A 27,390-nucleotide genomic window follows, 5' to 3' on the forward strand; every position below is an offset into this window, starting at 1 on the left:
ACAGTTTATTGCTGGGAAACGTTGGGGGGGGGAGAGGAAAAGGTTTAATTTTTAGGAATTTCCAACACTTCGCCGTATCGTCGTTCTGATATGAATAGCCAATCAGTTTCTTCTTGGCGCCAAGCCCCTTGAGACTCACGACCAGTAATTTTATTTTGAACAGAACATTTCCAGTCATAATCCTTATATAACGTCCTCTCTGACGAGAGGGTGGGTCTGTCATTTACAATTGCTGCTGGTCCTCACCAGCGGAGCCATTCTCGGGTCCGAGTCCCACGGGACTGAAGGCCATATTTTACTGTCTCAGATTCGAGATTCCCCCCAACCTCGTATTTATATCCCCCAGGAACAGGGTGGTCCAGTTAAACCCCCAAGCAATTGGTTCCCTTTTCGTCGCCTACAAATCGCTGGCCTAAGGTGAAGATATTCGAAACTGCCCTTTCGTCCTTCTGATTAAATTTAACCAAGAATAAAACTTCTAGTACGTACCGATAAGAAAACACGAAGCTTCAGACACGCTGGTTAGTAGCATACTGGGCCCCACGCGGCCCAGGGTGCGTCCAACATGTTCCGCATGAGTTTCGTCTTTGCGTCTCTCCTCCCGCTGATGTGTCTGCACTAGAATGAAGATGTTATCCACACCGACCGCCAGTACCAGAAACGGTATTACCTGAAAATTTGTATATGCCTGTTTAACCGTGACATCACTCACATCAGGAACAGCCGGGGGAAGTCATCCTACCCGCAGGACCTTCCTCTTCAATACACTTTAACATTATTCTGTATTTACGCATGTATAGGCCGCACATTTTTTGCCAAAAATTCAAGAGGAAAACTGGGGTGCGGCTTATATTCGAAATATTCGAAATCACACACATTTTTTTNGGACGTCATCCTACCCGCAGGACCTTCTTCTGCAATACACTTTAACATTATAAGTTATTTTCACAATATACATAAAATGAACGCATAATGGTGTAGTCGTCAGTCTTAATACACATTTCCAAACCCAAATTACGTACTAACAAAAACAAACTCCGTGGCCTGTAATCCGCTAGCGAACTATACCGACTGAGCGACCGCCGCTTGTCGGCGAAGTTAATGCCAACTTTTGCGGATAGAGGGTGTCGCTTGATAAGCGCAAGAAGTGAATTGTTTTAAAAACAAGTTCTATCTTCTCCAATATAACGCTGTGTAGTCTAAAGTCAACCAACGTTTAGACGGAATATATTGCTTCCACGTTCAGGGTCGAAGAATAAGCCAAGCAAGAAACCACGCAAAGCAGGTAGCAAGCATTGCGGATCCTGAAGATCGAGGACACATTCCTCCGAAACGTCGGTCGGCTTTCGTCGGACTACACGACGTTATATCACAGAAGATAGAACTCTTCATAATCACCGCTGTGGGAATAAAAATCGTACAAACTGTTTTATTATTGAATTATGAAATTGTAAAGCTATTCCTGTAACAGGCCGTGGAGGCCCATAGGGTTGTGAGACGTCGAGGCTCCCACATTTTCTCTAGACAGTCGGTTCACAGATGACGGTAAGGTTGTTAACCTTACACGCCGGCCGCCCTTCACCCCCCAGGAAGATTTCTGTTAGAGGCTGAGTCGACCCCAGTGCCTCAATGCGGCTGGAAGGATTAGGTGAATAAAAAAATCCACCTCATCGGGACTAGAGTCAGGACATTGTAGAAGAAGGAAGATGAGAAGGGCCGCTCCATAGCTCAAGCGGTTAGTCGCTGGCTTCCCACCACGGCGGCCCGAGTTCGATCCCGGGTCTGGTCAAGTGGGATTTGTGGTGGACAAAGTGGCGCTGAGGCAGTTTTTCTCCGAGTACTTCGGTTTCCCCTGCCAATCTTCATTCCACCAATTGCTCCACAGTCACCCTCACCTATCATCTGGGGCTGGTACAATAGGCCAGAAGTGGCCGCAGTACAAGGGACTTAGTCCCACCCCACTAGCAATAAAAAAAGAAGATGGGAGTGGGAGGGAAGAGGAAGGAAAAGATAATTGGCAGAGGGTACGGTAATGAAGAAAAGAAACAAGTCAGAATTACTGGGTTTTTGGACTTTCTCCATCGGCCGGTATTCAAAGAACTAGAGAACACAAAATTTTGGGAAACTGGATCTGTTTCCGTCGTGAGGTGAGGGGCCCAGTCTCTGCAACGTTGTGTTCTCCAGTTTTTAGTATACCGGGCGATGGACAAAAACACAAAAACCCAGTAATTCTGAGTGTTATACACCATCGTCAGAACACTTTAGAAGACTTATGAAAGGGTCAAAAAAAACAAGATTTGTAGGAGCCGACGTAGGTCAGTCAATGTGATTAGTGACTAAGTGTTGGAAGATCTTGGTTCGACCTACAGGAGTGATATGATTTTTGTCTTCATTAACATGTTCTTCTTGACTCTGAGACATACTCCGTTTCTTAGCCAATTGTTACAGAGGACTCATTTCTATGTGATAAAACAGCTGGGGCGTGAATCTGAATGCTCACTTCCATCTACTCTCAACGTTAAAAACTAGTATATATTTCCACTCATTCATTAATCGTAACGGCGTAATGATTTACCTTCTTAATACTAGAAATGTCGCTTGTAATTCCTACAGTGTCTCCCCCCATTTTAGATTCTATGAGCTGGTTTTCTTTTGTGGCTAAATAGCATCAGTAAAATCTGATAAGTACCTCAAACGCAGAAATAATTTCCCTTCAAAAGTTTCGTGACTACGTAGTTCAGATAAATCACCAACAGATGTCACATGCTGTCAGGTGTAACAGTGTTTTTGTAAACGTAATTTTCGATATTTGGCACTTGTAGGACTAAACTTCATATGCAGTAGGAAAGTGAGCTTTATGAGTTCTGTACGGAACTCTCTGTTACTTAAATACTCAGTATTTTAAGTGTTAAAATCCTCTGTAGGCCAGTCCCCGATTTCACGATTCTGGCATCCATCTTGATATAAGTCCCACTTACCTCTATAGTCAGCAGTGTCGTTGTGACGCCGGCGTACCCGAATATACCGAGGGTACAACCGACGGCCATGAGCACTATCACAATGCCTCCTACCCCGAGCGTCACCTTGCTGTCCACCTGTTGAGAACAATAGGAAGATTCAGTTGAGGACAGTTTAATGCAAATTGATGTACTCTTATTTAATAGTGATTAATAGTTTTCAGTTTATTTTCACTAACTCCGTGGCCTGTAGTCCGCAGGCGAACTATACCGACCGAGAGACCGCCGCTTTTCGGCGAAGTTAGTGCCAACTTTAGCGGATAGAGGGTGTCGCGTGCTCAGCGCAACGAATCCCCACGGCCGTTAATTTCGATTTTCTACACCGGAGCCGCTACTTTTCCTTTAAAGTAGCTCCTCAGTTGTCTTCACGAGGCTGAGTGGACCCCGTTCCAGATCCACTACTTCTCAGAAAATCTGGTAGCGCCGGGAATCGAACCCGGAACCTCTGGATCTGTAGCTAAGTACTCTGATCACTAGACCACAGAGGCAAATCGAGCTAGTTATGGCCTAAAGAAACAATTAAGTTCACCATAATATGGAGACAGACAAATATAATAATATAAGACGCTTGTAAGGCCTATATTTACCTATTCAAGTGAAAACTGGTCCCCAAAATATGCTCAAAATCTTTGAAAGAAGGATATTAAGAAGAATTTATGACCTAGTTATGGAAATCGGTATATGGAGATGAAGGTATAACATGAACTTTATAAATTTGATTTGTTTCATTCTGGTCCGTCACACTAACAATTATAAATATAAACCACTCCGTCCAATGTGACATATAAGTTTTTACTACATGAAAACTTATAATAAATAGTCACACATTTGAAAATAAATGTAAGAAACCGTATTTACGATAGTGACCTAAGGTCTCTTTTACTTATTTCAACTTAGTTGCCACAGATCCTTCTGAAAATAGATCGCCTGTATAAGATCCATTGGCATGCAGTTGTTTATTGGCCCAACCAAGTCCAGTAAACTGCTGATGACCCTCGCCAACAAAGTCATTCTTGATTTCGGACCCCGTCGGAACCCATGAACATAGTTTTCTTTCCAGACTTTTAAATGTTTTGAAATGGTGTCAGAGAACGACGGTCATTCTGTCAGATTGACCTGGATTGCTCACCAGAAGAGTCTTGAAGCTGCGGAACTGCCCCAGCGCCACGGCGATGTACGCGAACATGACCACGTAGCTAATGACTACGGTCACAATCTCAGCCTCAGATTCCCTTTCTAGTTCATCTTGAATCGAGCGCTCTGCAGAAAATGCGACTGACATGAAGTCTGGCATCTCTTTCTCCGTCCAGTTCTTCATAAACTCCACGAACCTGCAATACATCATTATTTTTATACAGGGTGCCCGGATGAAAGGTATCCAAAATAAAAAATGAATATCTAGGAAACTAATTGTCATTCACGTATCCGGTTTATGTCATCGGAAAGGAAAACTCTGAAAGTTTTTTTTTTCGTTCTCGGCTTAACGCGCAAGAGTCGCCACATTTCTGCCACCATGTTAGGAATCACTTGAACAGAGAGATGGATCGGCAGAGGTGGCCCGATCGCTTGGCCTCCTAGGTCGCTAGATTTAACCTAAATTTATTTTTCCTTGTGGGGTTATGTGAAGAACATTGTCTACCAGGTTAAGATCAAAGACCTTCAGCACCTGAAGGCTCGTATAAGGGACGCTGTGGCTACGGTAACACCAAACATGCTTCAAGCAACGTGGAACGAGGTCGAATATCGTCTGGATATTTGTCGTTCCATCAAGGGAGCCCACATTGATATTTACTGAGAAAGTTATATACTCAGAAACAAACTTTAACAGTTTCCCTTTGTAGTGGTGTAACCCATAAATGTGTATAACAAATGCTTTCTGAGATATAATTATTTTATTCTGGATACCTTTCCCCTGGACACCCTGTATTTGGCACTTTCCTCGTTACGAGCGTGATTACTCACTCAGGAACATCAGGAATTTTTTGATCGTGTTAAAACTTCCAAATCTCAAAGTCAATGAAAAACCAATTGGCGATTCCCGAATGCTTATTGACAGACGGACAGACAGAGGGATTTTAATAGGCCCTCCGAGCGGATGTAAACGGTTCGAAGACCAGTCCAGATCTCTGACAACAGTACTCTGTGAACTTAGCAGTTTAAATAACAAGAACTCACCGGAGTTCCCACTCCATTGCCGGCAGCTGTGCTGTCTTGTTGTGGTGATTATTCACCATGAAGGAAATGGAAAGGCCAGTTGCTTGAGAGAAGTCTGAGCCCTCTAACCCTCCAAGGGCCAATCCGGGTTCCACTGGGCCCCCATACGGGGCCAGACAGCCGTAATCATAGGTATTCCTGTCAGAAATAGTAACGGTAAATTCAAGTTGCCCATGTGCTTAATTGGTTAAGTACCATCACATGATGACGTATGGGGAGTGGAGGTATAGCTCCACCAGTCTTGACCTCGGCGATAGAAGAGATAGGTGATCAGGGCCTCTTTGCCACCGGGGAATGAGCCCCTGGTACCTATCATATAAGAGGCTGGTGCGCCCCATATTCTGTCTGGACGCTGTGAAGTAGAGAAAAATCTCTTACCCCCGCCAGGAACCGAACCCCAGCCCCTAGCCCGTTGCTATACCTACTGAGCTATCCCGGTTCTGTCAGAAATAGTAGGTAACTTAAGTTATAAACTTGGCCGCGCCATAGCTCAAGCGGTTAGTCGCTGGCTTCCCACCGCAGCGGCCCGGGTTCGATCCCAGGTCTGGTCAAGTGGGATTTGTGGTGGACAAAGTGGCGCTGGGGCAAGTTTTCTAGAGTACTATACATGTATACATCTGTGGCGTATAGACCCGTTGCTTAGCGGTGAAACTGTAAACAGCGACCTTTTCTGGGCAAAGGCTCGGTAAACACTTTCCCGTTGCTAGGCAGCAGATTCTTAATAATGCAACAGTTGGACCACAAAAATGGAAACAGGGTGTTTCTACGTGGTCCATGCCGAGATGTTATAAACAAGGGACACAGTCAATTGAGTTCAGCACGTGAAGCTGTGAAGAGAGGGCCTGACCGCACGAAGTTGAAAAATACTCCACTGTTAGAAACCGTTTCTAGGGAAAGGCTGACAAAGACACAGCAGGTTGGAGAAGACAGCTGGTGCTGTGGTGATTGGTGAATTGTAGAGATTAGCGGTGCCGCTCTAATTACTTGTAGTCACAAGTTTTATGTTAAAGTGGTCAATAAATCCATTCACAAATCAAAACCCCGTCTATAGTCACACATATATACAGATACATGTACGCACGTTTATTTACACAGACATACATGAGGCGAGTATATTGCTGTACTCACTGGATACATCTCATCATAGTGTCTATGTAGCCTTCCGTCAAATTCGGGCTGTTCTTCAGGTACCCCCACACACTCTGAACGGTGCAGTTTTCAATTGACACGGCGTCCCCAGCTGCAACCAGCGGCGCGTTGCAGATCGTATTCAGCCCCTTACCCTCGTCTTCTCCGAGCTGAAACAGAAATTGCAGAATTATACTGGACATTTTCTGAGATATGTTAGCAGTACCTTGGACTTACGAAGGGGGCACTGTGCTACAAGCCGGAAGATAACGTTTTCGGTTCCCGATGAGGTCACTGGATTTTTCAATCGACCTAATCCTTCCAGCCGCACTATGGCCCCTGGTTCGGCTCAGCCTCTAACAGAAATGAGTATAAAGTATCTTCCTGGGGGGTAAAGGGCGGCCGGCGCGTAAGGCTGACAACCTCACCGCCATCTATGAGCCGATTGTCTAGAAAATGTGGGAGCCTCGACGTCTCACAACCCTATGAGCCTCCACGGCCTGTTACAGGAAGAGCTTTATCCATTTTTAGGACTTAATACTCGATGTATTTCCGAAAACGGGCCCCCAAGTCGAAAAACCGCGCGTAAGGTTAATTATGGCATGGGACGTATAGTGGTACGCTCAAAGACATCATTGCTCAGATCAATTTTTGGCCTACTTTCCTTATTGAAACAATAAATGTGTGCTTGTGCAATCTGCATCCTGTCACCCCTATCAACTTTTGGACGCTTGAACTAATCTTTATGAAACTTGGTATGACTATTGCAACAACTTAGCCCATCGGTCTGTGTGTCTGTCTGTGTTTTCCCCCTGTCGTTACTAGGTAAAGTGAAACACGTCAGAAATGGTTGTTTGGCACGTGCTATATTACCCTTTGTATCCGCTCCTGCAGGTTGAACACAACGCTGAGGAAAGTATCATTGAAGACAGGGCCGTATTCCTTGCCATCCCATTTCACCTGCAACAGAACATTAATCAGCGTATAGAACGACCAAGACTTCACACAGAGAACGTACTCCTTGACAAACTGGCAGTCACTACACTAGTCACCAAAATTTCACCATTTTATGGAACCTCAAGGTTCAGTGTTTTTTTCCTTGGGCGCTACAGCCCCCAATTTGGGGCCTTGGGCGGGTGATCAGCTCATTTCAAGGCCTCTACCTACACATAGGACAACACAATCACACCCAGAGAACCATGCCACGAGTGGGATTCAAACCCACAACCCCAAAGTTTCAGCGAGCGAAGACGGTTCATGCCTTAGACCACACGGCCACTCTGATAGGCAGTAGATGAACTGTACTAGTGAAATATAGAAATGAACTGGTGTAGGGGGTTGTTTAAACGAAATATGTTCGTGTGTTCGGTCCCCTCAGGAAAGCGCTGACAGGGTCGTCGGTTCGGGTCGGACAAAGACGTACTACAAACCCAAGGAATCCTTTGCGAAGCGAATCAGTCTACTTGAATATCAGCGCCTTGCCTACCTCAACGTCCATGAGGACTGTTTGTAACAACTATTCCTTCGCCTAGAACAATCCCTGAACGGGTTTCATTTTTGAACAGCCCTCATACTTACCTTCTGTATCCCAACCGCTTTCACGAACACTTGCTCCAAACGATAGAATGGTTCGAAACGGCTGTCAAAGTATTCTTTCTCAAGACGTGACCGACTCTGAGGCGAGGCCCACATTTCGACTGGGTCTGTTGTCACTTGCAAGTCGAAAGCTCCGTAAACCAGAGCCGCTACAACCCACGAGGAAGCAAACAGAACTAACGCAGGATGGGAGGCGAAAACTGTAACATGCAACAAATCAAATTCTTTCCATCAGGTTTCGGTGGTTGCAGTTAATGTACAGTGCGTTCAGATAAGGAGGAAACTGCGCAACACCGCTGACCCGGTCTAACATTCCTCACAGATTGCTGCTGTAACTGCCGATAGCAGAATGAGTCATTAGCGCTGATAAACGCGCGCCGTTACAGTTACAGCAGCAATCTGTGAGGAATGTTAGACCAGGTACGCGGTGTTGCGAAGTTTCCTCCTTGATTGAACACTCTGTATAATTTCCGGGAATACCCCTCGTAGGACGTTGACGGTTTTCGAAAGTTTCTGTAAATATTAAGAGTTGTCATCTTCAGGATTGATGTTTTTGGGGAGGGGGAAGGAAGGGTTAGAAAACCCGGTCTTAAAAATTTGGTAACTAAAAGCATTTCTCAGCATCTCTTTTCATAATCATCTGACCGTTGAAAATATTTTCTTGACCTTGCCACGTGATCACTAATAATAATTACAGATGTAGATCACTCTTTCATCTGTTCTTGTGCTAAAAGCGGTGTTCATCGTACATTTTAATCACCTACATAGTCGCCCCCTGGTTTCTTATATCCCTGCTTCTCTGTTTCGTCCAATCGCGCCTTCACCCCCTCTCACACCCATCAACACTGAAGATGGCAACCGAAAATATTGTCGAAACGTTGGGAAACCGTAAACTTCCTGTGCGATATTCTTTGTGTGAGGGATTCTGCAGTCAGTAATTAGACGTTACACAATCGAATGCTAGGATAGTAGATGGATGATGATTTGGAAAGCATTCTGAAGGAAAGGGTCGTGGCCTACTTCGGATACTATCCCAACATTTCGTAAAACGGAATGAGGAAAATATAGACAATTTTCAGTCAGGATTGTCTATCTCCCTGTCTAGATTCGAACCGAGAACCTCTTGAATACAAATCTAGATCATTACCTCTACACTAAGCTTCTAGGTGAGTTTATTATTATTATTATTATTATTATTATTATTATGTAACCAGTAATTTATCTATCTATCTATCTTAGGCACAGTAGATCAGTGAAGGTCGCAGTGGAAGGGCCGGATTATTATGACCAACCCCTTACCCATTCTTTCATTTATCTGTTGCCCTACAGCCCTTTGTTAGGACCTTGGCCACTTTTTCAGTTTCTTGATATTTACACAGTAAGACTCCTTGGACGGGGGATCAGTCCTTCGCAAGGCCCCTACCCGCACACAGGACAGCACAAACACAGAATAAACGCACACAGACATCCATGCCTCGAGTTGGATTCGAACCCACGACCCCAATGTTTGAGCGAGTGAAGCCTGTTCATGCCTTAGACCGCGCGGCCACTGTGATCGGCCGTGGCCCTGAATACGTTAAATTTGAATAGACAGAACTACGGTGTAGTAAGAGTATATGACTGAAACTTCATATGCTAACAAATATTTCGCAACGGAATCATATCTTAGGCAAAAGGTGCATACGGTAATGAGATAGCTTGTAAATACATGAAGAGTGACGAAAAGTAAGGGGGTGACCCAGTATGAAATATTTTTTTACAATACCGTTATGTGTTTGACCGCCTCGTTGGTCTAGTGTTCAGAAATCCTGGCTACATATCCAGAAGTCCCGGGTTCGATTCCCGGAGCTACCAGATTTTCTGAGAAGTAATGAGTCTGGAACGGGGTACACTCAGCCTCGTGACGATAATTGAGGGGTTGTTTAAAGAAAATAGCGGCTTATGTCTAGAAAACCGAGATTAACGGCCGTGGGGAACCGTTGCGCTGACCACGCGACACCCTCTATCCACTAAAATTGACACTAACTTCGCCGACAAGCGGCGGTCGCTCGGTCGGTATAGTTCACATACGGATTACAGGCCACGGAGTTTGTTTTGTTTGTTTGATAAAATCTGTAAGTAAATGTAACTAAAAAATTTCAAACGATTTCGCCCTGTCTAGAGATTTGATCGTATCAGTAATTAATTACAGTTTCATGAAGTTGATACAGAATTATAACTAGATTTATCTAATCTGATATATTCTTAAGTCTACCACAAGGCTGCGCGTCGTTTTTTTTTTTTTCTTTTTAAACACTCTCTGTTATCAGAGTCAGTGGTTTCTAAAGACACGAAGTCCGCGGTGCGCCTGTGCGCCATGTTGCTTTGTACGGAACTCCCAGAGAAACTGATTTCTCACTTCATTACTCCAACTAGGAGCAACGGTCAGTGATGACAGCGACGTAATGGGAATTACAGAATAACCTCACGTTCCCTCTAGGAGCACGTGTATGTTTTGGGTATTCCCCGAGCTCAACAGAATCCCACATGACGTGTATACTGTTGATTTGAAAGAAATATCCCCGGTATCCACAACTATCAAAGATATTAGAGTCGGTATAGCTCAGTGAGTATAAAGATGGGGTTACGGGCTGGACGGTCTAGGTTCGATTCACTGCAGGGACAAAAGATTTTTATCTTCTCTACAACTTCCAGACCAGTTCTAAGATCCACCCAGTTTCTTATTCACTGGGTAATGGGTGCGAATTCCCCTGTGATAAAGCTGCCGGAACGTGCAGCTGACCAATCACCTCTATCTAGTGCCGAGGTGGAGCTATACCTCCACACCTCCATATATATTCATTGCGTGCTTGATTAATTATGCACATGGACAAATTTTTTCACTGGTTCTACAGCCCCCTTGGATCCTGGCTTCTGATTTTTAGTTTCATGATCATTTTACAGACGGTAGGTCTCATTTGTGAAGTGATCAGACCGTCGCAAGGACGCTACCTAAACACAGGACAACACAAACACACAAAGCATCCATGCCTTGTGTGGGATTCGAACCCATTATCCGGGCTTCCGAGCGAGCGAAGACAGTACTTTTCTTTTTAATTCTCTTAGTGAGGGGTAGAGTCCAACTGGGTCCACTCGGCACGGCGACCACTGATTGGCCTATTGTAGCCTGCCCCGGGTGATTATGATGACGGAGAATTTGGTGCAATGAAGATTGGCAGGGGAAACCGAAGTACTCGAAGAAAACCCACCCCAGAGCCACTTTGTCGACCACAAATCCAACTTGACCAGACTCCGGGATCGAACCCGGGCCGCCGCGGTGGGAAGCCAGCGACTAACCGCTTGAGCTATGACGCGGCCAAGACAGTACATGCCTTAGACCGTGACCCGCTATATTATTATAATACCATAGTAAAAGGTAAAGTTGTCCCTGTGCTTAATTAATTAAGCAATACGCCATGAAGGGGTATGGGGGCGTGGATATATATATCCACATTTTCTTGACCTCGACACTAGTTGTAGATGAGTGGTCAGCTTCACACCCCTGTCGCTTTACTCCCGGGTGAAGAGCCCCCGGTACCCATTGGATAAGAGGCTGGGTGAGCCCCAGAGCCCGTCTGGACGACGTGGAGAAAAGAAATTTCTTCACACTACCGGGACTCGAACTCCGACTCCTCGGTCGTCTAGCCCAAAGCCAGTCGCTATACCGACTGAGCTATCTCGGCACCATAATACCATAGTACAATTTATATTGTTATAATAGTGTTTTTATGGGGACTGCGGTTGAGGTCATGTTGCAACGCACTGTTAACTTACCGGTGCCCCATTGGGCGAAGAAGCGCTGTAAGGCTGAATTGAATGTGCCCTCAAGAGAAGTCATGAACCGTGGGTAGTGAAGTCTAGAAAAGTTGGCTGAAACAGAAAATATATGCGAGCGCATATCAGAAATAATAACTTCTGTTTTCAGTTGTAAATTATTTTCGTTACATATTGGTGTTTTGAATGGAGCAGAATTCTATAGAAACACACAGAATTACTTGGTTTTTGGACTTTTTCCATCGTATGGAATTCTAGGAAATAGTCCAAAATGCCAGTAATTCTGTGTGTCTACCATCGTTAGAACCCTTTAAAATCTAATTCTATTGAAGCAGTCAAACTAATGAACACAATGAGACGGTTTTATTCCTGGAAAAACTGCTCACGAAACTCATATATTTCATGGAACGTGCTTTGAATCTCATGGAGGACATTTTAAGCACTTATCTATATAAATAAATATTTGACCTATAATCCACTAATTTAATGTTTCCGGGCACATATTGTTATGAACATTTTTTTTTCCTGGTTTGCTTGGTGGAACTCGTTTTGTGATGTTTGTTTTCTTTTGCGTGAGTATAACTAATAGTACAAATCCCGCCGTCAACGGAACTATAATTTATTAATTACATTCCTCTACATGTTTCGACCCTTATTCATCCTCATGTGTAATGATTTACACATTTTCATTATTGAATTGTAAAGCTTGTAAACATATTTACATACATAGACTTAAAATGACTACATTTTGTGTACATTTATATTCTAACTACAGATGTTGATTTAAATACAAGATATATATGAAACTAAAAGTTGAAAGTTAAAAATTAAAAATTGATTTTACTAATATTTAAAATTAATTTAAAAATGTCGTATGCTGTATTCAGCTTAGTGTCTGTTGCTGTAGTCTGATTCTTCTGTTATTGGTTAGATTCGTTTGTGATGTTTCTTGAGCCCGAATTTGTCTTTTTTCTTATGTCCATGATGTCGATTGTTAGTGTTGTGTTATATATGTGGTATGGTTTGCTGCGTCGTCTATACTACTTCCGCGCCTTTCAGTTTACATCCTGTATATACGAGAAATTGGGCCCGGAGGACAGAAGAACGAAATTGAAAACACTAAACCTGAACACTTATCATTTATCCCGGATATTCGAATGGTTAATCTTCCCTCTCCCCGACAACACTGTCTGGGGTTAGTTGGTGCTTATTCTTTTCTGGAATCGGTGGCGTTACTTAAATATTTATTTTGGGCGCGTGCATATGGTTAAATTCGCGTATGATGCGACTCCACTCTATACTTATTGCAGCGTATACACCCGTTGCTATGCGACGACCGCGAGATATTCGGATATGCCAAGGTCATTTCTGGGCAACGACTAGATAAACACGTTCCCGTTCTAGGCAGCAGATTTCTAATAATGCAACAGCTGGACTACAACAATGAAGGAGCTATGTTTTCTTCGTGGTACGTGGCCAAAGGTTATAAACGAGACGAGGTTTGAAGTTTAGTTCAATCCCGCATGGAGGCGGGGTCGAAAACCTCCACCGTGACCCTGCGAGTCGTAGGAAGCGACGAAGAGGGAAGTCTCGAATCTGAGACAGCAAAATATGGTCGCGAGTCCCACGGAGCTCGGACCCTAGAATGACTGCGCTGGCGAGGGCCAGCAGTAGTTATAAACGACAGACCCGTCCTCTTGTCAGAGACAGCGCCCCACATCAACAAACCCTCAACTGCCTGACTAATAAAAATCTGTTCTTAAGCCCCAGATGGGTGCTTTATTCCAAGACAGGCTGGCCGACTGACAGTCGGTAGTAACGTAAGACTCGACTCAATCAAATCATTTCTGTACGGGAGTCTGTGAAGAGGGGACTTGAGTGGGAAGCACGGAATAGCAATTGTTGGAGCCGTTACAAGGAAACGTCTAGTGACAGACTATGTGCTCTAGTGAACTGTAGAGTGTGTGAAATAGCAATAGTGTTATAGTTATTTGTAGTTACGACCTGTATGTAAGTGATCAGTAAATATATTCACCAATCGAAACCCAATGTTTAGTCACACACTATCTGGAAAGCAAGCGGCCTCCGTAGTCTAGGGTTAACGTTCCCACCTCATGACTCAAGGTACGCGGGTTCAAACCCGATCGTGGAATTTTTAAGGGCGGAAAAATTCAGGGAACAAGTCCTCCGGGAGGGACTTTAAGCCGTGTGTCCCGTGTCGTAGATTTACGGCACGTAAAAGGTCCTCATATCTCTAGGAGACCTCTACAGTATCCCGCCCAAATAGTTTCCAATGCCTCTAGTAGATGGGGGAAGCATCAGGTACCACGTGCTAGAAGAGGACCGACCTCGCTGGCAAAGTGGAGCTGAAAAATCAGGTACCACGTGCCAGAAGAGGGCCGACCTCGCTGGCAAAGTGGGGCTGATAGCAAAGCACCAGTACCGGTAGGGTATGGGGACAGTAAAAATTAAAGGGGGACGCACAATGGACCAATAACTGGTCTAAGTGCGTGGGGGAAACCCACCCCCTCTAATAAGCGTGACAAGTATAATGTAACAACTTACGTTTTATCCTATGCAACAAGAACAGCAAGGAGAGGAACGCCACAACCAGAACTATGTACACTATGCCCATAACGAACCCCAGACCGTACAACCCAGCTATCTGGAACTCTTCGTCTGCTTCTGATGGTAGAGGGGCGAGACCCCCGGAACCAGGACAGCTCGCTTCGCAATCTAAACAGCTGCACGCAGCGCTGTTTTCCTGCAAAACGACAGTTTCGGGATTAATATATGAAAAAGAAGACGTTTCGGATTGACCTTATGACCCCTACCTTCTTTCGAATGCATCTATTTATATAATTCACATGATATTGTGGCGTATTTGCTCAAAGCAATGATTGTGGAGCCAGAGAAATAGCTGTTGCTAGAGAACGACTCAGAAGCAATATTCGTTTCTGAGCAACGATCGCAAACAAACAGGTTCCCGCGCGCAACAATAGAGGTACTGTTGGAAACGAAGGTTTCTACTCGGTCCGTACCTAGGGTTTGTAAGAAAACGATGTAGAATTAGTTGGTGTGGTGGGTGCTTGACACCAAGACCGACTGGCCGACTGACCGTGGTGGTAACATAAATTTGACTTTGGCTAGTCAGTTGGTGCCCGTGTGGATGTGGGTTCGAATACCTCCACTGTAGCCCTGCGAGTCGTAGGAGGCGAGGAAAAGGGAACCCATTGCATGGGGATATAACTGGGCCACCCTCTTCTCGGGGGATATAAATTCGGGGACCTGGCCCACCAGGTTGGGGGGGGGGGAAATCTCGAATCTGAGGCAGTAAAATATGATCATGAGTCCCTGGGACTCGGACCTGAGAATGGCTGCGCCGGCGATGCCCAGCAGGAAGGATATTACATAGGAACTACAACTGCAAATTTTCAGCTGAAAACTAAATTGCTGGTCGTGAGTCTCAAGGGACCTGTCGCCAAGAACTGATCGGCGATAAACCGCCAGTAGCAAAACTACTCTAGTTAGTTGGAAGGGAGGCGCCATTCGAAGTGGACTTGAGACCGGAAGCAGAGGAATAGACTTTGTTAGAAGCCGTTACCAGGAAACGGCTAGTGGAGACTTTAACAGACTGAGAACAGTAGTCTGTATTCTCTACTGATTTGTAAAGAGTAGAAATTTGCGATGGCGCTATAATTAATTGTATTCACGGGTCGTGTGTTGAAGTGGTCAATAAATCTAATATCAAATTCAAAACCCCGTCGAAAATCACTCAGAATCGTGACAGTATTGATGTCGGCATTGACGTGGGGGGCTACATACATTTACCTTAATCACTTGGGCCACTTTTGTGTCCAGTGTGTGCCCCTGGCCTTGTTAGGGCCATTCAAAGAGAACTGTCCTCAATGCTACACCCGAAACGTCTTCTTCATGGGCTATTCACGAACTTCTTTTCAATATCGAGACTGTGCAGCGTCGGATGTTAGGATGATAAATGAATGGTGACTTGGAAAGGATCTGAAAGGAAGAGATCGTAACATGACCGATGTACTACCCCTACGTTTGCCTGGGGGACTGAGGAAAACCATTATTAACCTCTGTCAGGATACCCGGTGTCCCGCCCGATGCTTCAAACTATCCTGTTTATAACATCTCTGCACGAACCACATTGAAAACGCGGTTTCTTAATAATTCTTCTGGTGTTACAGAGATGTGTTTACTTCGCCGTTGCATTGAGACGGTAGTTCTTTGATTGTTCCGTGCTGGAAACTGTTTACCGCCGTTGCGTAGCAATGAAATATTCCGGATTTCAGGCGTCATGTCACAATACTTACGTCATATGGCTCAGAGCACGGTTTTGTTTCTATTCTGAGTGGATCGTAAACTCCATTGCTCTCCGCGATTGGAATGTAGTTGATTTGGAAGGGCACGAAGTCACTGAGCTCCTCGTTGCCCATGTACTCGAACCACCTGAAATGCGTACACATCCCTAAAACTCTCTCATAGTCAGGATAACGACAGCCTACCGTTTCAGCTTGCTTCAAGTACCTTCAAATTTCAAAGGGACGTTTCTGCTGTGGGGTGGGACTAAGTCCCTTGTACTGCGGCCACTTCTGGCCTATTGTACCAGCCCCAGATGATAGGTGAGGGTGATTGTGGATCAATTGGTGAAATGAGGATTGGCAGGGGAAACCAAAGTACTCGGAGAAAATCTGCCCCAGCGCCACTTTGTCCACCACAAATCCCACTTGACCAGACCCGGGATCGAACCCGGGCCGCCGCGATGGGAAGCCAGCGACTAACTGTTTGAGCTATGGCGCGACCCTTACGGTTGAATAAGGAGCATAAGATCTGTCGAGAAATAGTTTCAGTGGTCATGCAACATTTATACTCTTCACAAAGTATAATTAGAATTAGATTGGCTCGGCATGAAGCACGCATGTGGAGAAGAGGAATTTATATAGGATTTTTGTGAGAAAATCAGAAGGAAAGAAACCAGTAGAAGCACCTAGTCGTGGATTGGAGGATAATATTAAAATTGATCTTAGATAGGATGGCATGATATAGACTGGATTGATCTGGGTGAGAATATGAACCAGTGGAGGGCTCTTGTGTACATGGTAATGAATTTTCGGGTTCCATAAAATATTGGGAAATTCTTGGATGACTGAGCGACTGGCCGTTTCTCAAGGGCTCAGCTTCATGGAATTGGTGAGCTCAGATAACATTTGTGCTTGTAAGAGCATCGTCAAAAAAAATACTTAATTTCATACTACAAACCCTCATTTGGTAGGAAGCCAAAATATTTCCATATACTACGAACTTACCCGAACGGGTAAATCTATACGGGTAAAGTTTGTATACATGGCGGAAATCTGGCCGGTTTGCCTGCGAGGAAAGAAGAATTCTGTCGACGCTTGAATTTGTTCTTCTGCCGCTCTCATGTTAAGGCCAGTGGCTCTCAAACTTCTGAGAGTACGGGTTAACTTAGACTTCGGGTAAATATATGGGAAGTGTATACTCCTGACAGACTACAAGTTAAATTGTAGAGACTTGCCTTTTTTGATAAAATTGTAGAATAACCCTGTTAAGTTTATGGCCAGCTGAAGAAACACCACAAATTCTCGTGCAAGAAGAGGAACCCCCGATACGAGTCATGATGATGATGATTGCTTACCTTTCCGGGTTGCAGTCTTCAGCACCGTAAGGTATGCACATGCTACCGAGGGCCGGTCCGCCGCTGGATGGCATCACAACTTGTCGGCACGAATCATACGTTTCGTTCATGTACGCCGGGTCAATATACACATTCATAGCGTTTATATATGTTTCTGTACACAAGAGACATTCATAAAGTAAAGAGCATAATTAGGATTTTAAATATAATTACAGTAAAACTTGGTTATAGCAACATCGGTTTCTGCGACATCTTGTCTATTGCGTCAAATATTCAATGGTACGAACTAATTCCTCATAAAGCAACTGTTTTTATACCTTGCTTAGTACGACATGCACAAATGCATCAACCTCGTATGTAACGTCATTTTCATTCCTGAATTTCTCTGATATGGACATTGAACGTAATTTAGAAAGTGTGTATTGGGCAAGTAACAGGAAACAGATGAAGATAACTGATTACTGTACTCGTATCTAGGTACAGTAAGGCACAACAATTGATGTAATCTACTGTAATTTGGTGAGTAGGCCTACCTTTAATATACAGTATTAGTGCGGTGTGTATTGTCAGTGAAAAGCGCTGTAATATGTCTTTGATATTACACATTTGGGCAATTCCACGTTAATGTTACGTTAGTCTGTACTTAACTACGTATTTCACAAAAAAATGCAACATTTTAACTCGGTTTTTGGTAGATTTTTACGTGACTAACATAAGGCTACTGTGGAAGTGCCCATTTCGGTTACAACGACATTCGTTTATAACGACACTATTTTTAGGTCCCTTTGATGACGTTATAACCAAGTTCTACTGTAATTGATTTTGTACACGTATATTTCCTTCTTAAATGTAACTTATTATCTATAATCACACTTCTTCCTCACTACATGTTTCGCCTATATACGGTCATCATCAGGTGTTGTCTGTCGTGATAAAAATGTTGCATTTTATGTCAAAATTATGTATCGCATGTGAACACGATAATTTATAATTAAAATTAATCAATGTTAATATTTGAACTGTTTCAAAGTATTTGTTAACTATCTTTATGTCATGATTTTGCCCTGTATTTTGGTGACGAGACAACAACAAATCTGAATATACTGTATTACTTGGAAGTAGTACACAGTTATGTAGTGTCGTATTGTTTGAGATCATAGAAATTAACAGTAACCAATGTATAGCTCTTCTTGCCATGTGATTAAGTTTTTTTTTCCTTGGCACTACAGCCCCAATGGGCCTAGTCCTACCGCCATGAAATTCTCCGTTCACTTCGATTTTTCTAGATCTTACACATTCGACAGGACTCCTTGGGCGGGTGATCAGCTCGTCGCAAGGCCTCTACCTGTACTCAAACACAGAAAAACGCACACACACAAACTAAACATCCATGCCCTGAGTGGGATTCGAAGCCACGATCCCGACTTCCGAGCGAGCGAAGACAGTGCATGCCTTAGACCGCTCGGCTACCGTGACCGGCATGTGATTAAGTTACCATTATATATTTATACGTGACATGCAATTCATATTATCATTGAAGGAAACATCAAAGAATCCCCCGTGTCGTTTTGTCTGCCGGACTGCTTGCTAGAAATCTGTCTGGATCCGGCAAATCCTGCAATCGGCCTTCTCGACACAGGTTTCCTTGGTTTTCCATGGTCTTCAGACAAATTCCGAAGTGGTTCCATGGTTCCAGATTGCTACTCCTTGCTTCTCATGCAGCCCCCCCCCCCATTTCTGTTAGAGCCACCAAATTTGCTTTTCCCCAAATTATACACTTCGATATAAAATGAAGAAATCATAATTCTGCTGCCCCCTTTTTCAAGCCACTACTTCGTACTATCATAACGTCTGCACCTTCATATTGTCCTTCTCAAAAGGACAAGCGGGCGAAGACTGTGAACTTTTTCAATTCTCTGCATTTTTTATATGGTTAATGGTTCAAACCGTGCGTTTTATGGTCATGTTTAGTGATTTCTTTAAGGACACAATACCGTAACCCAGGCGCCCATAATGCAACGGTATAACTTATACAAAAGGGCCGCGCCATAGCTCAAGCGGTTAGTCGCTGGCTTCCCACCGCGGCGGCCCGGGTTCGATCCCGGGTCTGATAAAGTGGGATTTGTGGTGGACAAAGTGGCTCTGGGGCAGGTTTTCTCCGAGTACTTCGGTTTCCCCTGCCAATCTTCATTCCACCAATTGCTCCACAATCACCCTCACCTATCATCTGGGGCTGGTACAACAGGCCAGAAGTGGCTACAGTACAAGGGACTTACCCCCACCCCACTAGCAATAAAAAAAATCGTCAGTGAACTGTTCTTCAAATGGTATAATCTGCATTATCCTGTATCATAAGAAAGGCTGTTACCGTTTGCTGGATTCTGCTTGAGTTCCGCCGGTTCGATAAACTTGTTCTGGGTTGTAGAACAAGTGAATTCGCATATGTGCCTCATCAGGTTTCTAACACAGGAAGTACAGCGTTTCAGAATGCCCTCCGCTAGCTGCAGCTTCTCGTCCATGGCCTGCAGTTGCGCCGTGTTGCAACAAGTATGAATTCCTGTGCCTGTCACAATAACTGCATTTTAATAATCCAACATCGTAAATGTTCTATGGCTCGAAGTATATGAAAGATTTTTATTAAGAAAAATAAGATACCAAACTGAAAATAATATAATTTTTGGATATCTTTGAGAGCAACGTCAAAGATAAACGTAAAGCTATCCCTGTAACAGGCCGTGGAGGCCCCTAGGTTTGTGAAACGTCGAGACTCCCACATTTTCTACACAATCGACCCACAGATGGCGGTGAGGTTAAGTAAAGCTATCCCTGTAACAGGCCGTGGAGGCCCCTAGGTTTGTGAAACGTCGAGACTCCCACATTTTCTACACAATCGACCCACAGATGGCGGTGAGGTTAAGTAAAGCTATCCCTGTAACCGGCCGTGGAGGCCCATAGGGTTGTGAGACGTCGAGGCTCTCACATTTTCTACACAATCGACCCATAGATGGCGGTGAGGTTGTCACCCTTACGCGCCGGTCGCCCTTTACCTCAGGAAGATTCCTGGTACTCATTTGTGTTAGAGACTGAGTCGACCCCCGGGCCATTGCGCAACTGGAGGGATGAAGTCAATTGAAGAAATCCAATGATATCATCGGGAATCGAACCCGCGACTTTCCGGCATGTAGCATAGTGCCTCAACCAACTACGCTATCGTGTTCTGTTCCTCTATTTAAATGAATATACAGTACAGCAACTGCGAACCGTGACTAGTTCTCAGTGTGACTTCTCCATAAATAATTAAACTTGTACACTTCATCTTCACCCCTGTATTGCGTCTTTGTGCTACTCCCCTCTCCCATTTATGCGCCCTGTGAACTCGTGCTTGTGGATTGGTTCGACGGAAATAAACTAAACTTAATTCCAGGAGGTAACGATTATGTCATTACGAACATACGCTCCAGGACGTCTCTGTCATGATATTGCAGCCGAACGTGAGATAGAGATATTGGAGATTCTGTTGTTAAGCAGCCTCGTGGCACTCACCATTAGCAAGATACAGGGACTCCTTCTGTTCACAGTATGCAGTCCAAGGATATCTCCGAGAAATGAAGATTCTTATTCTGTAACACTTACATAGAAACTGATGCTCACCATTATCAACGTTTAAATGAGGACATCTCTTATTAAGGATCTGTAATCCATAAGGATCTTGCAGAACTGGAGCTTCTATTGTTCTGTAGCAGTTCTTGATTTTGCCTTTTGCGTCTGTGAAGCATTGCCCGTACCATATGCAGTGGCCATCCTCAACCTGCGACACACAAACCATCCTACAGTCGAATTACACTTAGTAAATTTATGATGATCCCCAGGCCGCGCCATAGCTCAAGCGGTTAGTCGCTGGCTTCCCACCGCGGCGACCCGGGTTCGGTCAAGTGGGATTTGTGGTGGACAAAGTGGTGCTGAAGCAGGTTTTCTCCGAGTACTTAGGTTTCCCCTGCCAATCTTCATTCCACCAATTGCTCCACAATCACCCTCACCTATCATCTGGGGCTGGTACAATAGGCCAGAAGTGGCCGCAGTACAAGGGACTTAGTCCCAGCCCACTAGCAATAAAAAATATAATGATCCACGTGTGGAGGCGTGATAGAATACCTCCACCCTAGCCCTGCGAGTAGGAGAAGGCGACGAAAAGTGAACCAGTACCCGTGGCATAACTGGGTCACGCTGTCACTGGGGTTGGACTTAAGGCTGACGACCTTACTCTTAAAAACAATTGTTGCGAACTCCAAAGAAGCGAAAATGGGATGAAATTTCGCATGATCTTTTAAGGGAAACTATGGCTCCACAAGGGTTGTTTTGCCACTGTAGAGTTAAGGGGCTGCAATTTTATGCAGGTTTCTGGATCTGACTTTTGAGATTAACGTCTGGGATTTGACGCCGTGTGATCTGCTAGGTTTGTAATGACGTTGCGGAGGAACCTGTTGATGCCATCTTTATAGTAGTTCATGTACCCTGAAGATGGCGACATTAGGTATCTCCGAAACGCTGATATCCATCCACAAAACTACACATCATGATGTTTTAGGTTCTCATAGCATTGAGTATGAGAAGAGTAGCCTTACATATCAAATTCCAGAAGACAGCGATCATATATTAATATTATATTAATTCATATATTAATCTCTAACACTTACATTGCGGTCGCATTTTATACGAATTTGAGATAATGCGATATAAAAATATTATTGAAGTCTCGGGTAATACCAAAAGTCTGAAATAATGCCAAATGTTGTCCCTCCCAAAAAAAATCAGCAAGACTCAATTATACATGTCAGAACTGTGAGAAAACTTGTCTTGAATAATGCGAGGTCTTCAGGAATGCATCGTCACGTAAAATGCGATAGCAGTATTCGCTCTGACAATAAAGTTCGCGAACTCATCGCGTTTAAAGTGCTACGTAACCCATTGCTGAGTATCACTGTGCCCGCCTTCAGAGTACTCGCGTTTGGAAGCTATGCGCCACCCTTCAAAACAGTTTTGGGACTGTTTTTGTGGAATGGCCTTCAGAGCTGCCGTCGTATTACTGCTGATGTCATCAGAATGCCTTCCTTTCAATATTTCCTTTATCTTCGGGAACAGAAAAAAGACATTGCTGGCTAGGTCCGGTGAACAGGGAGGCTGTTCCAGCACAGTTATTTGTTTACTAGCTAAAAACTCCCTCACAGACAGTGCTCTAATTCAAGCTAGGACAGTCTCTCGACGGCACACCAAAACACACTCAGAAAGAGACTCATAGATCAACAACAACACAGCTGTGAAACGCTGTTATGCCAACGTCATCAAACCATACTGAGTTTTCTGACCGCTGCTGCCACAAGCACACGGTGGCGAGTTCTCAAACTTTATTGTCAGACCTCTTACTACGCTATGGGCCTTCACGGCATTTTACAGGGGTAGCTGATATACGAGTATATAGCAAGAAGTGTCCCTATGCTTAGTTTGGTGCCGCGCCATGAACACGTGAGGCTGGAGGTTTAGGTCCGTGCATTCTTAACCTCGACACAAGATGTGAGTGATCAACTTCACGCTCAAGCCGCCTTAATCTCAGGTAAATACTCCTCGGTACCCATTAAACAAGTGGCTTGTTGGGCACCAAAATCTGTCTGGACGCTGTCGAGAAGAATCTTGCTCCTTTCTCCAACCGAGCCCCGATTCCTCGGTCTAGTCACTATGCTGACTGAGCTGACACAGGCGTTCAGTTGGACTCACCTGAGTTGAATACTCGCACAGTGACAGCAAGAAAAGTAGGGTCAGGTGTCTAACGCACTTCATTGCGTTGGATCTGTGAAGCATAAGCATAATGGTCAAAATCAAGGGGGTGCTTTAACGCCATTGCTTTTTAGGTTCGCATTACCATTAGCAAGGTCCAAGAAAATTAAAATAGGAGTATTATCTTCTGGGATATGGCGCCATGGAATTCGGTAGTTCACCGATGTTTCGAAGTAAGGTACTGCCTCTATCTTCAGGGTCTAAAAGTAAACAAAAAACAGCAACCTGTAATAATCAAGCATCGCGACTGTTCTTTGATTTTGGCTTAGCTTATTATTCGACCCTGAAGATAGAGACAGTGTACGTTCCTGCTAAATGATGTTAAATTTCTACCGGACTGCACGGCATCAAATCCCAGAACTGGTCACAGTAGCCTCTGTGAGAACCTCGCCCAGTAAAAGCAAAAGAGGCTGAAATGGAACAGGACACGTCACCTTCTGTTCCGTGTTAATTATGTTAATTTTATAAAAGAAAATCTAATGACCATTAAATGCAAGGAGGAATTTAACGTACGTGTATGATCATATCTCGTCTCACGGAATGCAGTATATAGCCACAGTATAAAAATCAAGCAAATCCACAGAAAACGTAGAAAAATTTAAATGTCTGGAAATGACAATGAGACATCGAGGCCAATTCAGAAGTCAAAGAGCAGATTAAATCCAGAGAATGCTTTCTGCGCTTTTGTTCACAGTATCTAATCTTCCTGCCTCGTATGTAGAAATGTTAGTATGCGTAGGATATGGAATTATAATTTTTCTAGTTGCTATAAAATTAACTAAAATCCACAGCGCAGGGTCCTTGAGAACCCAACGATCACTCAGCCAGGTGTTCAGGGCATTTATGAAACCCGAAGTCCTGGGTTCACATGCAGGAAGGTCTTAATCTCCATATTTATATAAATTAGGAATTTTTGAGATCATATTACGAAGACTCCCGGAACAGGCGTTTTGCCTAGTCCATGAAATGATGATGTACCGAGACTAAAGTTTGGACATTAGCTAGAGAAAATAACAGGAGGATCTTCATAATTCTGTGGTGTTATGTAAAACAGTTTAAGTCGCCAAACGTCACTTTTTCATGATAATAAGAAACGATTTGCGTGGTTATACAGTTAAGTAAAGTAAAGGCCATGGAGGCTCATAAGGTTGTGAGACGTCGAGGTTCCCACATTTTCTAGACAATCGGCTCACAGATGGCGGTAAGGTCAGTCTTACACGCTGACCGCTCTTTACCCCACAGGAAGATTCCTGGTACTCATTTCTGTTAGAGGCTGAGTCGACCCCAGGGCCATAGAGCGGCTGGAAGGATTAGGTAAATTGAAAAAATCCAGTGACCTCATCGGGAATGTAACCCATGACGTTCAGGCTATTAGCAGAGTGTCTCAACCAACTACGCTACCCCATGCCCCCCCCCACATGTTTATATAGTAATATATTTAACTCAGTATTTCATGAAGTCACTGAATAAAAAGAATGGTACTTAGTGACATAGCCTGGTTTCCGTTTGAACCACATAATAAACAGAATTGTATAATGCAGATATATCTCAATTGGACCAGTTTTTAGCCTCCTCTCCATGTTTTGATGAAATAAAAATAGGCTTATGAGATCACCTTTTGCTGTCTGTGTATTTGTGTATCCCCCCTGTCAACTTCTGAATGCCTGGACCAATCCCATCAGTCTGTGTGTCTGTGTGTGTATCTCTCTGTCGTTGCTAGTCAACGGCTTGTTTAAAACGTTACCTTAGCGGTTACACAGGCAATAATAAAAGAATTGTTGGAAGTGTTATCTATGCGGCCCGTATTGTGTCAATGAAAAGTAGATAATTAGTTCTTCCCAGAACTTCTTGTTTACTTAACACTCTTTTCCGTGACACTGGACACAAAATATAATTAAAATGCAGAGTTTGTGATGAGTTAATTTCATGCATTGCAGTTGGTAGTTCAGGGTAAATCTACACGATGCTGTCCCTTACAAACTACACACAGATCCACAGCACAGTTGAACCGCCATGAAAAGCTAAAATTTCGTGATTAAAACTGTTCTTCTCTTCCAGTAAGTTTCCATAATATCGGTACGGATAATTTGCCTATATTCTTGTGGCTTGGAGTCATTCAGCATCAAATTTTTCAGAGAAATACAATTACTAACGTGAAATTTTGAGGTTATGTTTCACATTTTCTAAAGGAAAACTATTTATACCCGTGTCATTTATGCACAACAAATATTTTACGTGTATAGGTAATAGGATGTTGGTGGGAAAGCCAGAAGGAAAGAGACCACTGGGAAGGCCAAGGCGTAGGTGGGTGAACAATATTAAAATGGACCTTGGAGAGACAGGATGGTATGGTATGGATTTGATTGATCTGGCTCAGGATAGGGACCAGTGGAGGGCTCTTGTGAACACGGTAATGAACCTTCGGGTTCCATAAAATGCTGGGAAATTCTTGAGTGGCTGCAGAATTGGCGGCTCCTCAAGAAGGGCTCAGCTCCGTAAGTAAAATAAGTAATTAAGTATAGTTAATAGGTAACTTGTGGTTCATGTCGATCTGTCCACATGAATGGAATACGTAATTTGGACGAATCTGTGTTTAGTGAGTTCTTTAAAGAACGGCCTTCCTTAATATTAGCGGTTCCTTTAGATTTACGCTGACGTAATGGCAATTAGAACGCGTCTGGAAAAAATTGTAAAGTTTAGTGTACTTACTTGGATGTAATATACGTTGCCTCATATATTTATTTTACATGCTCGTATCAGCTATTTTCTTTTCTGATTTAATCCTTACATTAAATTAAGTAAATGATTATGTAATTGCTTGTGATAAGTAATTTTTTTTTCTGTGGCGCTACAGCCCCAATTTGGGCCTAGGCCTACCCCCATGAAACTCTCCGTTTCACTTCGGTTTACTAGATCTTACGCATACGGTAGGACTCCTTGGGCGAGTGATCAGCTCGTCGCAAGGCCTCTACCTGTACACAAACACAGAAAAACGCACACACACATCCATGCCCTGAGTGGGATTCGAACCCACGATCCCGGCTTCCGAGCGAGCTAAGCAGTTCATGCCTCAGACTGCGCGGCTACCGTGGCCGGCAGTGTATAAGAATAATATATAAGAATTCAGTCCGTACCTCACAGGAAACAGATCCGAACCCACGGTCCCGGCTTCCGAGCGAGCGAAGACAGTACATGCCTTAGACCGTGTGGCCACTGTGACTGGCGGTGATAAGAAGTAATACTTAATTTAAAAACTAATAGATATATTAATAATATTTCGTGGATTATGATCTGGGATATGATACGGTGCGATTTTGTACTCAGAGATCGATATTTCGGCGGAAAATTTTGTCTCCATCTTGAGGGCGAGAATTTTTTGTGGGTTATTTTACGACAGTGTCAATAACTAGACTGTATAGCTTCGAGTGGTAAGAATGAAGAGTCGAATAGTTATGAATGAAAGATTTGGAAGGATGTTGTAGTAAACTAATCGAGGAACTTCCTCGGAAATTTTCCTGGAAAGACTGAGTAAAACCATAAAAGAACCTCGATTAATATTTCCGGTGTCCAAGCCGATAGTCGAACCAAAAAGAAATTACAGCACTGCCCCTAGAGTGGGGAATATTTTCGGTTTAATTGTATCGAGGGTTGTATCAAAGAATTGTTCACCCAAACGTCGCTATCCGCGTACAAGACTGCACGGTATCACAACCCGGAGGACAATCTGAACAGTCACTGACGTGATAATTAAAAAATTGATATTTGCCGTAACATTGTCCATTGTCCCGGTTGTTAACATTCGCTTCTTTTCCACGTCAGTATAAAACTGGTTTCTGTATGAAGATTGCTATTGTCAGCGATCCTAACCCGGCATAGGCGTCGAGATCAGTAGAACCATACCTTGTTCAGAGCTCCTGTCCTGTAGCCTTGTACCTTCACTGTCTTCTTTCAGACTGTCACGATCGGTCACGATCATATCGCTGCAGATAGGAATGGAGTCCATCAGGTGTTAACACTGCACATCACGTGATATCTTACTCCATAGTATAACCCCTTGAACACTAAGTGACTTGCTCTTAAATTTCTGCTGTCCCAGGCTGCTCTGAGTGCCTT

The 27,390-nt window shown here is 43.8% G+C and overlaps 2 protein-coding genes across 3 annotated transcripts in view; one reads left to right on the forward strand and one right to left on the reverse strand.

The window, feature by feature from the left end:
* The window catches only part of LOC111861596 (NPC intracellular cholesterol transporter 1 homolog 1b), a gene marked incomplete at its 3' end in the record, with an annotated part of 33,468 nt that extends 6,246 nt beyond the window's left edge, over positions 1 to 27,222 (reverse strand). The window contains exons 1-15 of the mRNA XM_023846287.2: positions 27,178 to 27,222; positions 23,218 to 23,290; positions 21,100 to 21,256; positions 19,817 to 20,011; positions 17,449 to 17,602; positions 16,106 to 16,241; positions 14,334 to 14,532; positions 11,769 to 11,864; positions 7,938 to 8,155; positions 7,233 to 7,319; positions 6,360 to 6,529; positions 5,193 to 5,369; positions 4,147 to 4,348; positions 2,979 to 3,095; positions 490 to 670 (exon numbers count right to left, since the gene is read on the reverse strand). Coding sequence (XP_023702055.2) covers positions 490 to 670; positions 2,979 to 3,095; positions 4,147 to 4,348; positions 5,193 to 5,369; positions 6,360 to 6,529; positions 7,233 to 7,319; positions 7,938 to 8,155; positions 11,769 to 11,864; positions 14,334 to 14,532; positions 16,106 to 16,241; positions 17,449 to 17,602; positions 19,817 to 20,011; positions 21,100 to 21,256; positions 23,218 to 23,280 — 2,152 coding nt within the window. The remainder of the gene's footprint in view (positions 1 to 489; positions 671 to 2,978; positions 3,096 to 4,146; positions 4,349 to 5,192; positions 5,370 to 6,359; positions 6,530 to 7,232; positions 7,320 to 7,937; positions 8,156 to 11,768; positions 11,865 to 14,333; positions 14,533 to 16,105; positions 16,242 to 17,448; positions 17,603 to 19,816; positions 20,012 to 21,099; positions 21,257 to 23,217; positions 23,291 to 27,177) is intronic.
* LOC111861594 (sodium channel protein Nach) overlaps positions 1 to 27,390 on the forward strand; it is a 59,907-nt gene that overhangs the window by 1,633 nt on the left and 30,884 nt on the right. The window lies entirely within an intron of this gene.

The sequence above is a fragment of the Cryptotermes secundus genome, unplaced genomic scaffold (genome assembly GCF_002891405.2).
Source record: "Cryptotermes secundus unplaced genomic scaffold, Csec_1.0 scaffold2307, whole genome shotgun sequence".
Lineage (NCBI taxonomy): Eukaryota > Metazoa > Arthropoda > Insecta > Blattodea > Kalotermitidae > Cryptotermes > Cryptotermes secundus.